The sequence below is a fragment of the Silene latifolia genome, chromosome 2 (assembly GCF_048544455.1).
Source record: "Silene latifolia isolate original U9 population chromosome 2, ASM4854445v1, whole genome shotgun sequence".
In the NCBI taxonomy this organism is placed as follows: Eukaryota; Viridiplantae; Streptophyta; class Magnoliopsida; order Caryophyllales; family Caryophyllaceae; genus Silene; species Silene latifolia.
Genome location: NC_133527.1, coordinates 192,312,787 through 192,326,171, shown reverse-complemented (window position 1 = coordinate 192,326,171; position 13,385 = coordinate 192,312,787). Strand labels below are relative to the sequence as shown.

Genomic DNA, 13,385 nt, shown 5'->3' with positions numbered 1-13,385 from the left:
CACTTTTAAAAAGTCAAAAACTCATTATTCACCCCCAAAAAGTAGAAGTAGGTATTTTCTACTTATACTTCTACTTTTCAAATAAAGGTGCTGTTTGGCCTTGATTATGGAAAATGGTTTTTCCTTTTCAAAAGGAGTTTATTCATAAGTTACTTTTCGGAAAAGTTTTAGTTGTTTGGCCATATTTTTGTAAAAGTGGTTTCTCACAAAATTATATGTTTGGCCTAACTACTTTAATACAACTTTTGTTTGCTTATTTAGTTCTTTATGTGAAAAGTAGAAGTAGAAGTAGTAATTATCTACTTCTCCTTTTAGGGGTGAATAATCAGTTTTTGGCTTTTCAAAAACACTTTTAAAACCCTCTAATTTACCATGTTTGGCCAAGCTACTACTTTTTCAATTGCAAAAGCACTTTTTAAGCTTGGCCAAACAGCACCAAAAAGCCAAAAAAGCAAAAAAAAAAAGTTGGATGAAGTGGTTAGGCCAAACAAATGAATTTATAAGAAACCGCTTTTACAAAAGTATGGCCAAACAACTAAGAGCATGTTTGGCCTAACTTGTTGAAAATGAGTTTTTGTTTCTTAAGATTAATTTTCTAAAAGTGTTTTTCAAAAACAGAAATAGCAAATTGCTGCTTCTATTTTTATGGGCAAAAAGTTGATTTTTTGGTTTTTGAGAAATTTTGATTTAGCTTTTAAATAATGATGTGTTTGGCCAAAAACTGTTTTTAAGGCCAAAAACACTTTTAAAAGTCGGCCAAACACACACTAAATTTTTTTCAAAAAGTAACTTGTGAATAAACTCATTTTAAAAAGTAAAAACTATTTTACACAAGCAAGGCCAAAAATCAATTTTGAAGAAGTTAAAACAACTTCTTTTAAGCCCAAAAGCCAATTTTGAGAGCCAGAAGCAGAAGTGCTTCTAGCTTTTACTTTTATTTTAAAGATTTTTAATGCATAAATGACAAATTGTATGTTGTAAACATGACAAAAATAAAATAAAATTAATGCTTATTAATTCATATTTTTTCACTCTACAAATCGAGACCCGTCTTGATATACTTTTCAACAAAAAATTTCATTTTTCATCCGCTTATGTAAAAAGTCTTGTTGAGAAGTCGTTTTTTTGTAAAATGTCAGAAAAAACACCAACAGTTTTATCAAGAAGTAGCTTATTAAAAAACTCATTTCTAAAAGCAAAAACAGTTTTTCTAAAGCGAGGCCAAACATACCCTTGATTTCTATAATATAACAGATTATCTACCAATAATATTAGAAAATATATTAGATAATACTGTATATTATTATAGAAAGTCATATATTCTCTGCACAAAAATATAAATATTTATTTCTATAATATAACAGATTATCTACCAATAATATAGTTTCTAATACTATATTCCTATATGAACTTCAATTCCAACTAGTATAAAATCAATGTTGGGAAAGTAATTTAACATAACTCCAAATTTATTTACTCAAGAAATAACAAAAGACTCACAAAATACTGCAATGGTGAGTACTATAACTAGATGCAACATTTTTCCTCTACTTATCATTTTTGTCCCTCCTAATAACCTTTGTACAATGTAAGTTTTCCCTGTCTCTATTCTTCTCGTAAATTTGAATTTTTATTATAAGAAAGTTTCACTTCCACGATGGTAGGACGATGTACTCGTCCCTTAAAACCCCACACTCAGTAGAGATAGGGCCTAGCAGGGTCCTCGCGACGTCGCTACTATAATAATTACTAATAATATTCATCTAAGTCCATTATATAACGATTGTGGTGCAGTGGCGTAAAAGGAATGTTTCATTTGCTTGGGTTGTGGTTATGGTTTCAGAACCCTCTCTATACTCATTTACCGGTCCTTATGACTTAAAACAATTATTCTTTAACCCTAAGCCTGCCTAAAATGCAGACTCGGAGCACCATCAACGTTCAAACTCCAACTCTCCTAACTACGCCACTGATTATGATTGGTTTAACTAAAAGTTCATGGTATTAGGATTGACCATACATTAATTTTTCTTGCACCTCGACAACATGCAGGTAAAAATGAAATATACAGTGATGACAATACTGAATCCACGAAGATAGAGCAACTTATGGCAATACCAGATCAGGTGGGAAATGGAGAGGAAATAATGAAGCAGAGCAGAAGACTAATATATATAAGCTTATGCAGGAAAATGAAATGTCCAGGGGTTGATTTTTGCTACTGTTGCATTGGATTCAATCCCTATAAATGTTTCTGAGGTGATCTTGGGGTTGAATTTTGCAATAATTTATGTCACTAGCTACATCCCCGTCTACTCTTTTTACTCAACTAGTTCACTTTCCGGACAATAAAGGTCATTTTTACTGTGTTGACCACCGGACATACATGCAAGACTTGTTTCATTTCGCCTTATTTGGATTCCCTTTTCACACTCTCTCTCTCTCTCTCTCTCTCTCTCTCTCTCTCTATTTATTTTGTCAAAAACAAAAACAATGCAGACTATCTTAAAAAAAATAAGTATTTCATACAAAATGTCCTTTAAAACATAATATTAACCAAATTTCCATTAAAGAAAAGAAAGCACCGGCCATCACTGGTCAAAGTTGGAAACTTGACTTTTGTGGCCAGAAAGTGATCCTAACAAGAATGGCCACATTTCCATTTTGACTCATTTGTCATTCCCAAAACGATTGGCCACCCTCTAAACAATTGGTCTCCCTTGTGACGGGTTACCATTTGTGACGGATATTTTGTGAGATAAAATGGTAACAAAATGGGTTAGTGGAGAAAGGGGACCACATGAATAGTGTTACAGAGAGAGAAAAAGTGGGTACATTGTGAGGTAAAATGGTATCCGTCTTCAGCTTGTGACGGATATGTCATGTCTTCAATGAGAATTTGTGCCCTCTAAATTTATAGTATAAGTTAGAATATGATTTTTATATAATGGTCATTTGAAAGAAAAACCAAAGGAGACCAAAAATAGCAATCATTGAAAGATAGGAGTATATGAGAACTTACTCGCCAAATTCCTGATCTGAATGAAGAAGTTGATTAATCATCCTAATATCATCATTGGCCAGCCACACCTTCCAATGCTTCTAATAACTCCATTCTCTACATAACATACATAAGCTGTTGTCAAAGGCCAATTCACAGAAAATGGCCTTAATGTACAGCACAACAGTATAAAGTCACACAATAGGCCGGAAGCCCTATATATGCTTCTGAAGATAGATAAGGCAAGCTCACTCAGGCTTCAGAAATCAAATTTAAAAAAGTTTTTTAACTAATTACGGGTGGAATTCAGACAGCAGAGGATGAAAAAGGAGAACAATTAACAAAGTCCGAAACACTATCACATAACTAGCTTCCAATGGACGTCAAATTTTTAATTTTTAATACCAAGTTATACAACAAAGGTAAGACCACTATCAAAGAAGACTACTTTGCAGCACGAGATGTGATAAATGAATTAATTCAGAAACAGAATAGTTATAGGAGTATATGATGTACTGATGAATAAGATAAAAACTGAAAAGTAAAAAAGAGAAAGATAAGCTAAGAACTAAGGATACATCATACTTTATATACCAAGCAGAATAAGTCAACTGAAAAAACTAGAGATCCGTATGAATGTATGATCATTGGGTCGTAGGAAACGAACGACAACCAATTAATTTTTGTGCACCACAACTTTCCTTAACGGAAAACGAAAATCAACGTTATGCTGCTAATCAATGAAATAGACATGCAAATAGATGATTGGAAAATGAAGATAGGTAAGCAATACCGTATCTATATACATGTTCAGCAGAAATCTACCACTCCTTCCAGAAGCAACTGTAGAAGGATGACGATTACTATGAGCCCTTGACCTCGCAACATGTGATGAAGGAATCCGTGAACGTATCAAACGATTGTGTGAAGAAGGATTCTGGAAATTTCTTCGTGTTTTTTCTTAAAAACACACCTTCAAAAATTCTCGAATGGCAGAAAGGAGGTACAAGATTGTTAGTTACGGGGTGAAAAGCTAATGAATTATACCTTAATCAAGCACACATCATACAAATGCAAATTACATTCCCAACCATGAGCACTTCAATGTTTTTTTTCAAAGCTAAAGTTTTCACCTTTCTAAGAAACCTGCATTAAGCTACTATGACGTCAACAACAACAACATCAGAGCCTTAATCCCAAAATGATTTGGGGTCGGCTGACATGAATCATCCTTTCGAACCGTCCATGGGTGAACGCACGCCTCAAAATGTGAATAAAAAAAGGGGAAGATGAGAAACGAAAAGGAAGAACGAAAATGTAATGGAAAATCAAGGTAAACTTAGGGGTTTTAAAATCGAAATTCCAGATTTCTTTTATAAAAACTTAAAATTTAAATCGAGAGAAAAGATTAAAACGATTTTTAAAAACCCCTTTTCCTTTCGATTGATTTGCGGTGTTTTCATTAGCTATGATTTTTTCCAGATCAATTACATTACGAGGACCGTCAGCTATGCCATTAAACTTTGCATAAGAACCGACAGAAGAGCCCTCTGAAGGCATTTTGGCCTTTACTATATTATGTGAACCAACCTTTTACTTTTTATTGTATGCGGGGTGCTTGGATAGAGCTCGAAAATGCAGAAACCCCCTTTCCAGTATTATGCTCAAGGCAACATGGGAAACTTCATCATTCCTTGTCATAGGATAGGCATCACAATGAACAAGATTATCATTGCCAATACCCACATTGCCACATTGCATTTATCTTGACCAGATACGCTGTTACACTTGGCATAAGAACTGACACGAGAACTCTCTACAGATATTGTGGCCTTATAATGTATAGTATGTGGAGATAGATGCCCATGGTGAACCACACTTTTCCTTTTTATAGTGTTAGGTCCTCGCACAGAGCTACATGGCATAGGAATCCCCTCCTCAGTATTATGCTCTAAAACAACACAGGAAACTTCATCATTGCTTTTCACAGGATAGGCATCACAATAAACAGGAATATCATTGCCAGTCTTCCCTTTCCCCTTATCTTCATTTCTGGTAAAAAGACGTAGAAGGGATATGTAGAGAAGCAACGTCTTTCGAAGCCTTCTTAATACCACCATGGTCAAACATCGGGACAACATCTCTATTGTAGCGGTGACATGACATTTCAGGAAAACTGTCGTGTGATAATTTGCCATCCTCCACATTTTGAGGGGTAGAATAATATTTTTGAACTTCTATATTTCTCTCTGCAACTGTGCTCAAACTAAGAGCATTCCTAAAGGAAGATAGAGCAGCCGGACTATTTACGCAGCAACTCCCGTTAATATCACCAAAATCACCTCTGTAATGAGGATCAACTTTTGAAGTATCAATATTTGCCACCCCTGAAGCTCGCGAATTAGAATGTGGAGAGAAAATGGCGTCCCGGCAAATATTCTGTTTTTTACATAACCTAACACGAGTATCTGGAATAACTATGATCTTATCGACCTCTATGGGATTCTTATCTCCATTAGCCCCTAAGAAGAAAACAACAGGCAATAAACCCGTATCATAAGATCGGATAATCACATCGAAACAATAACATACATTTCCTACGTTCCAATCATTTGTTGACCTTTTTTTATTCTTTGTGAAGGATATTCTAATCAAATGTGAACAAACAATGAGTAAGTCTTGTGTAAAAGGGTTCTACAATCTACACCAGTAAAATCATGAGAACAAAACCCGAATGTAGCTACTGCGTAATCTCGTGGATGATAATTCAAGAACTCTTCTTTACAAAACGACATGGTTTTCGCATTCTGTAAAATCATTTTCAGAATCATGCAGCACATTACAACACTTGAAAAGAAAATCAAAGCTTCAAAATTATGCATATTAGTGTCAATTCACGCATTAGAGATCATAGAATTCGAAAAAAAAAAAAACCCCTAAAATCGTGAAAAAAAATTGAAAAAACAAAAAAAATTAACAGAGATATTTCAAATTTTGAATTTAAATTACTAAATTAGTACTCCAATAATCGCGGAATGAAGGATGAAAAAAGAAAATTAGAAAGAAAGGATGAATAATTGGGGAAAGAGAAAAGTTAGGGTTTTATACGAGAAGTCGATTGTCCAGGATTTTTGCGACGTCCATGAATCCATGATCATCCATGTCTTGGAAACTGAGTGTTCAACTGTTAATGGAGGAAGTGAAGTGACTTTGTTTGTGTATGACCTTGTTTTAAATGCAACAAATTGTGCCACCAGGTCCTATGAGAGACGGTTTTTCAATAACAGTATTGAACTAAAACTAAATTTTATATGAGACGATCTAATCATAAACTTTGAATTCCTTTTTTTCCCCTCTTTTACTTTTCGTTTGTTTTTATTACATGCTACATTAAGATAATGTGAGACGGTGTCACAGAAGACTTATCGTAAATGTCCTCCCCTCAGGGTTATTGTACTCGATTTGGTTCAATTGACACGAAAATAATACGAGTAATAATCATATAACTAAATTGAAGACAAATTAACAAGCCGTCTTTTTTGGTCTGGGACAAAAAAACACTTTTACACGTATCCTTTCTTCAAGGGTTTTTTTTTAACCATGTGTCGGTTATTATGGCCGGTCATGTACCAATAACGATGTGGTAGGAGAGGGCTTTTTTGGGGTTTGGGTTGGCGGTTAGAGGTTGGGCACTAGATTTCAATGTTATATGGAGATGGAGTCGACAAGGTGGGCAAAGGCGGAGCACCAGTGGGTGGTCATCGGACATGATTGTGGTTCCGAGGTGGTTTGTGGATTTGGTTCAATATTTTTGTATTGCTTTACATGCTCAAAACTAACCTATTAAGCTGTCTGATTGCAAATTTGCGATATATGAACGCAATATCCTACAATACATCTATTATTAAGCTGTCTGAATAAAGCAGTACAGAGTCATAGGTTGATAGCCAAGTTTTATTCAGAAAGCATATGAATTATGAATGTTCAAAGAAAGACCTACAGTGATACATTCGCCACCTGAACAACAGATACTGTTCAGGACCTTGGGAGTATATCGATATTCTTTGGTGACTGATAAACTAAACTGGCACCAAATAGTCTTATGAATGCTATATAATTTCAAACCACCATCAAACGCAACCTTGTTTATCAGTCGAGTTTACAATTATTTCCAGGAGCTCGAATATATCATCTAGCATCTTTGGAGAGTAGCCCATTTGCGCTAACTGTACGAGCATTGACTAGCTCGTCAGCAGCGTCCCCTCTCTCGAAAACTGCAGCTGCTCCCATTCCAGTCCCTGTAATTGCAACCCATGCTTAGTTTTTACATACAACTAGAAGTTTTGTTTACAAGTTGCTGTGGACGGTCTTAAAGCATGAAACTGGTCCGTTAACTTTATATTAGTGACAGGCATACTTAAGTTGACGGACTGTCAAAATATGCTCGTCAAAATTATATGAAATATCAAATTGCCTAATGAAATTATATAGAATATGGGTGGAAGGGATGATATACCTATACACATTGATATAACTCCAAACCGGCAATCTTTTCCACGACGCTTCATCTCATGCAGTAAGGTAGCAACACAACGAGCACCTAAAACATAGGGCAATAAAGAGCTAATTATACAGTGAACTATTGTTACGTTGACAGTCTATTAGCTTAGATGGTATAGTCCTTGAGACGTGATACCCAAGACCACCTGCTAAGCACAAGGTGGCGGAGTCACTGACAGAGGGGAAAGCCAAGAGGAAGGCTGATACACAGAGAAAAAAATTACGTCCATACCTGTTGCACCTAAAGGATGCCCTATTGCCATTGCCCCTCCATTTACATTGATCTTTGCGGGATCAAGACCCAACTTCTTCTGACAATACACAAACTGAGATGCAAATGCCTGAACAACCAAAATTGAGGTTAGAAGATACACAATGGCGTAGATTATATTTGAAAAACGTCGTTACTCAATTATCACTTCATTTATTTCAAAAAGATCAATATCATCGAGTTCTAAGCCAGCAGCCTTGACAGCAGCCGGGATTGCAACAGCTGGCCCAATTCCCATGATAGCAGGGTCAACTCCAACGGCAGCGAAAGTCCTGTACCAAACAATGCACTCGATTTCAAAACATCCCAACCACTATGAATAACGGACGTAGAGAAATAAGACAACGTTATTCTTGAAATTTAAAGGAATAACATGGCACCCAAATGAAATGACCCTTGTTGATTAATTGTAGAAGTGATTGGTGTGTATCATTTACACTCTTTCCATTATCCAAAATTAATGTTACCATAAATGACACGCACTTACCGAACAATTGTAATTTTATCAACTTTAAAAACCTTCATATGATTTCAAGAGTTCAAACTATTACAGTTTTCAAAAACAAAAGAAAAAAAAAATCCAATCCTAGACCGTTGTTATTGGTGGCATGTTCTATCATACCTCAAGGTTACCCTTGCAAGAGTTACAACACATGCACCACCAAGTGTACTATTTTCATAGAATTTCCGAGTCCAAAAACATGTGTTGAAACATTAAGCTACTGTTTTAAATCTATTTTATACCTAAATACACCGAGAATAGGTAACCCTTTGCGCACAGCAAGGCTTCTTTTCATAAGTAGCACGGCTCCAGCACCATCAGTCACCTGGCTAGAGTTCCCTACACAGACAAATATGAAAAAAGAACATCAAATATATAGCTGATCGACAAGAAAAGGCCCCATGCAATCCACTTTTCAAAAGCCTATACCAGCAGTTGTTGTCCCATTTTTCTTGAATACAGGCTTCAACTTTGCTAGGTCCGCCACGGTTGTGCTTGGCCGAATACCATCATCCATAGCAACAGTGATAGGCTTTTCATCTCCAGATTTAGGGTCCACAAGCTACAAGAGAAGAAAGGTCAGTGATACTTAGGGGAAGGAAAACCAAAACTAATCAAGGTTCTGTATGTTCTAGATGAAAAACTTTGAGGATAATACTAATTTCTGGAAAATGTTTGAAGTGGATAATACTAATTGGTTCGGTTAAACACAATGAAGAAAAAGCAAGAAGGGTCAAGAGGAGAAGAAAATTGTCATTCAATGTCTTCAACAAAAAAATAAGTTGCTCTTTGAAGAGAAAGGAGGATTGAAGGGCCAAGTAAGCACAGATGTTTTCTAAGAAGCATTATTTGCCAAACGAAACAGACAAGAATCGGAATTACCTTGGTTTTTATTGGTACAATTTCATCTTTAAATTTACCAGCAGCAGTGGCAGCAGCAGCTTTCCGGTGAGAATCCACCTAATATGTCGAGCTCAAAGGAAATGTCAACATTACTAAAGTATGAAAATACCCGATGTACATCACTACAGAAACATAAGATCTCGAACTCACCGCTGCCTGGTCCTGCTCTTCCCTTGTAACGCCAAATCGTTGTGCAACATTTTCCGAAGTCACACCCATAGGAAGAAGACAATCTTGCGCCTGAACAAATTCTTTAACCTACCAATACCATAGAAGAATCATAACCATAAGTCCCACATTCACACATAAAACATCTGTCTAAAGGGTGAAAATAAGCAACAAGCCATCTCATTAGCATTATATAGGCATGAGGATGGAGATCTTACTTTAGGATTTACGGATCCTTCCCATGCCATGGGGTTTGTCGTCATTGACTCTAAACCTGCACCAATACCTGCAAACCAAACATCCGATAAGAAAATTGCTATAAAGATTTAGGAAACATTATCACATAATTCACATTTTATATTTTCCTTTAAGCTCGCTCAACAAGCTGCAGGCCACAGGGAAAGGTGTCTGATAGCGATTTAATACTTTCACCAATTAGGAGTGCTCACCAATGTCATAGAATCCAGCTTTGATGGCTGCAGCTACATCAGCAACTGCCTGGAGGCCTGAAGAACATTGCCTATTCACAGTTCTTACAGCAACAGTCTCTGTCAATTACAGGTAGCAAAAATAATTAAAGGTGAGAGATAAGACACACGTGTCCTACTTACAGATTTAGGAAACATCAACTGTTTTAAACTATGTTGCAAATGGAGCTAAATTTTGGCTCATTTAGAAACAGCCTCTTTGTGCTGTTACAACCGCCCCCTACCTTTCCATTTGTGGAAGAGCAGGATCCCTCCCTCAAGGCATCGGGGTAATGTTTATTGTTGTTATGTTGTTGTAATGAGGTACTGTTTGTGTCTACCAAACCAAATTGAATACCAAAACATGCAACATTGGAACTCCTAATTATTCATATTCACTACAAGTTCTACAACACTTTGCACGACAAAATTAAAATAGCCATATATCATAAGATATTAATCTTAATTCCAAAGTCATATTTTTAAATTAGGTTCATGCCAAATGTGAGAATGTATATATCTTCAGGTTACAAAATAATTCAAATGAAGTTTAAACAAAGTTTCCTAATCAAGACCCGAGAACAAAATGTTGAAGAAAAGGACAATACATACCCGGAAAACCAGCATAGAATGCTGCCATCCTACATTCACTAGCTCTCTGAGATCCTGGGGCAAGAACAGTTCCCACAACAATGTCTCCAACTTCAGCTGGGTTCACATTAGTTTTCTCTATCAATGCCTACAATGAGTTTAAAGGTCAATAAGTATATGATAGTCATTCAGTTCATGTTTAAATAGTTAATATTGGCTGATATTTAAACTCAATGCTGGCAATATATTGCATGGAGGGACTATAATTCGTTACCTTCAAAACTGGTGCAAGAATATCATCAGGATATGTGTCTTTGAAAGCACCTCGTTTCGCCTTGCAAAGCGGACTGCGGTATGCTCTGCAGGGTACCAGAATGCAGCATAATAAATAATTCTTGTGTAACATGAGAATTCAAAGCATTTATTAGATAAATCATATGACAACAACTTACGCTACGATGACAACATCATCCCCAAAAGCACTAGTCCTATGATAAGAAGCAGAATCTCCAGCAGCACAATTAGATGCCTGTAACAACCATGGCAACACCAAGAGTTTAAAAAAACAGTTAATCAAACAAACAATATAATAAACAAGGAGAACAGCACTAGTCAGAAGATGAATTAGATAGGGCCTATTCTACTTAATGACCAGAACGTTATTTCAGGAAGACGGGAACTAAAAAAGATAAGATTATGTCAAGGGAAATCGGAGGAAATGTGAAAAGAATAGTAGAGCATAGTTACCGACTTCTGATAACTAGGAAATATAAGAGATTTCAAGGCTAATATTAACTGGAGGAAAACTCGATGTAATTCAGGCAAAACACTAGCGGGCAGTACACTAATTATTTATCGAGTGCGTCCTCACAGTGAATCAGTTGATAAGGTGATGGTACTTCCAGAAGAAGAGTGAGATCTATATGAGGAATACAAAGATCGGTTCCTCAAGCCCTTGTGACATACGGAGTAGTTTGCTTTCTTTCGGAACCAATCACATTTCCCAAATATTTGAAACATCATCAACATACACACACTGCCCTAGTGAGTTTCTATTTATGCTCCAGTGATAAAATATACTCTCTCCGTCTCAATCATTTGTTTAACTTTTAAATTGATTGTGAGGGTATTTTAATCCAGGGTAAACAAATGATCAGGATGAAGGGAGTATTCCATGGTAGTATAGTAAACAAAATAATTGGGTAGTTCCATAACTAAAGTTCCTAGTTTCTACCAAGTTCACTCATATTCTGCTACACCTCACAATATTTCCTTGTAATCTCACCAAGAAAAAGGGAATTTAGAGGGTCGAGATGTACGCGGTCTAAACCCTACTAAACGAGACGCAATTTCGGAAAGACACCCGTTTTTTAAGACCCTAATAAATCACGAATTCTCCAACGTATATGTACTAAGAAAGCAATCTCCAAGTTTCCCTAAATCAAACAATATACTCCCTCCGGTCCCAGTCATTTGTTGGCCTTTTCCATCTGGGGTGTCACGATCAATGGTTGTCCTTTCTATTTTAGGGATGCATTTGATGAGCAATTTGATCATTCACACTGAATTTGGTCCACTTGTCATCTAATAATTGGCTCCCTCCTCCTTCTCCTCCTTCCTTGGTCTTTGTGCCAAAAACAAAGGATAACAATTGACCGGGACGGGAGGTGTACAATCAATTACCTAAAACTACGAAATTTCGATTAGATTAGCTAGAATCCAAATCCCAACTCCCAGAATACAAACAATTCAAATCAAACAAAACCCAAAACCTCAAATCTCAATTCCTTCAACATACTACTAAAAACACATAAAAATCCAATCTTTCCATCATAATCCAATGATTTAACCCAAATAAAACACACCCAACAATCAAAAAGGGTTTGAAGATTGACATACAGAGAGGAAAGCTTCATAACTGTGATCAGATGAAGATGGTGGACGAAGATGATCTAACAAAACTTTTTGCCTATTAATTGCTCTTTCCATAATTTCTAAAATTGCTTAAGAATTTGATCAAAGAAATTAAATTGATTATAGAGGTGAGGAAAATTAATGGAGGAGGATGAGATGATGACGATGGTATATGGGATTTTTATAGTGAGTATGTATGTAGCATTTCGGAAACGTAATCTGAACTTAACAATAATGTACAACTAGTCAACTGACCTATCGATTACACTGATACAGATATACACGACTATTATTTTTTTTTTTTTTTTTTTTTTTTTTTTTTTTTTGTAAGGTAAGAAAAACGACTACTAATTTTTGTTGGTACCTAATCCGTGTTCCTTTTTTCCGAAATTTTATGACCCTGGTTGAGAACAGTTCATAGACTATACATCTGAGATAGTACCTCTTATTGTTTATTTTCTGAGTTTTATTTTAAAGTTTTTGAGTTCTGCTTTAGCATAAAATTTTTTTGCACATCTACTAAAACATTACACTTAAAAAATATAATATTGCTCAAAAACTATATTTATAAATGGTAATATACTTAGAAAAAATGTGTATATGCTCACAAATTACAAGGTCTGAGGTACTCCTACCTCAGATGTGTAATCTTTATTTCTCGGTTGAGAATTATTGTGGATTTAATTCAATTTGTAATTTAAATTGAAATGATACTGTAACACTACGGATTTTTATAAGCTAAGTACTCGACCGAGTAGAGCCTACTCGGCCGAGTAGTGTCAATGGTGTAGTCTGTTTTGGTTCTGCCGTGGAATACTCGGCCGAGTATGAAGAATACTCGACCGAGTAGAGGATACTCGGCCGAGTATACACTTTACTCGACCGAGTATCCGGTCTGGCGAGTAATATTCCAGCGGTTTGATTCGGAAGTAATTAGTGTTGGAGTTAGTGTCCTCCACAATAGTGCGTTAACATAATAAATCTCATTAATAGAATATCATCAGATAT

The 13,385-nt window shown here is 35.9% G+C and overlaps 2 protein-coding genes across 2 annotated transcripts in view; one reads left to right on the top strand and one right to left on the bottom strand.

Moving 5' to 3' along the window:
• Positions 1-13,385, top strand: part of LOC141644075 (uncharacterized) — a 121,701-nt gene that overhangs the window by 77,506 nt on the left and 30,810 nt on the right. The window lies entirely within an intron of this gene.
• LOC141644076 (3-ketoacyl-CoA thiolase 2, peroxisomal-like) lies at positions 6,887-12,619 on the bottom strand. Its single transcript, XM_074453515.1, has 14 exons — positions 12,363-12,619; positions 10,916-10,992; positions 10,738-10,822; positions 10,485-10,611; positions 9,855-9,953; positions 9,624-9,691; positions 9,388-9,495; positions 9,217-9,294; positions 8,764-8,896; positions 8,577-8,673; positions 7,981-8,104; positions 7,794-7,902; positions 7,518-7,601; positions 6,887-7,299 (listed from the first exon to the last, which is right to left on the bottom strand). Exons 1-14 carry the CDS (start codon positions 12,450-12,452, stop codon positions 7,190-7,192), a joined length of 1,389 nt encoding a protein of 462 aa, XP_074309616.1. The 5' UTR covers positions 12,453-12,619; the 3' UTR covers positions 6,887-7,189.

Excerpts from the sequence above, each read along its gene's own strand:
- LOC141644076 (XM_074453515.1), bottom strand. The coding sequence starts at position 12,452 with ATGGAAAGAGCAATTAATAGGCAAAAAGTTTTGTTAGATCATCTTCGT. Across the intron at positions 10,823-10,915 it reads GATGATGTTGTCATCGTAGC|AGCATACCGCAGTCCGCTTT; the intron begins GTAAGTTGTTGT and ends GGTACCCTGCAG. Across the intron at positions 9,295-9,387 it reads AAGAGCAGGACCAGGCAGCG|GTGGATTCTCACCGGAAAGC; the intron begins GTGAGTTCGAGA and ends TCGACATATTAG.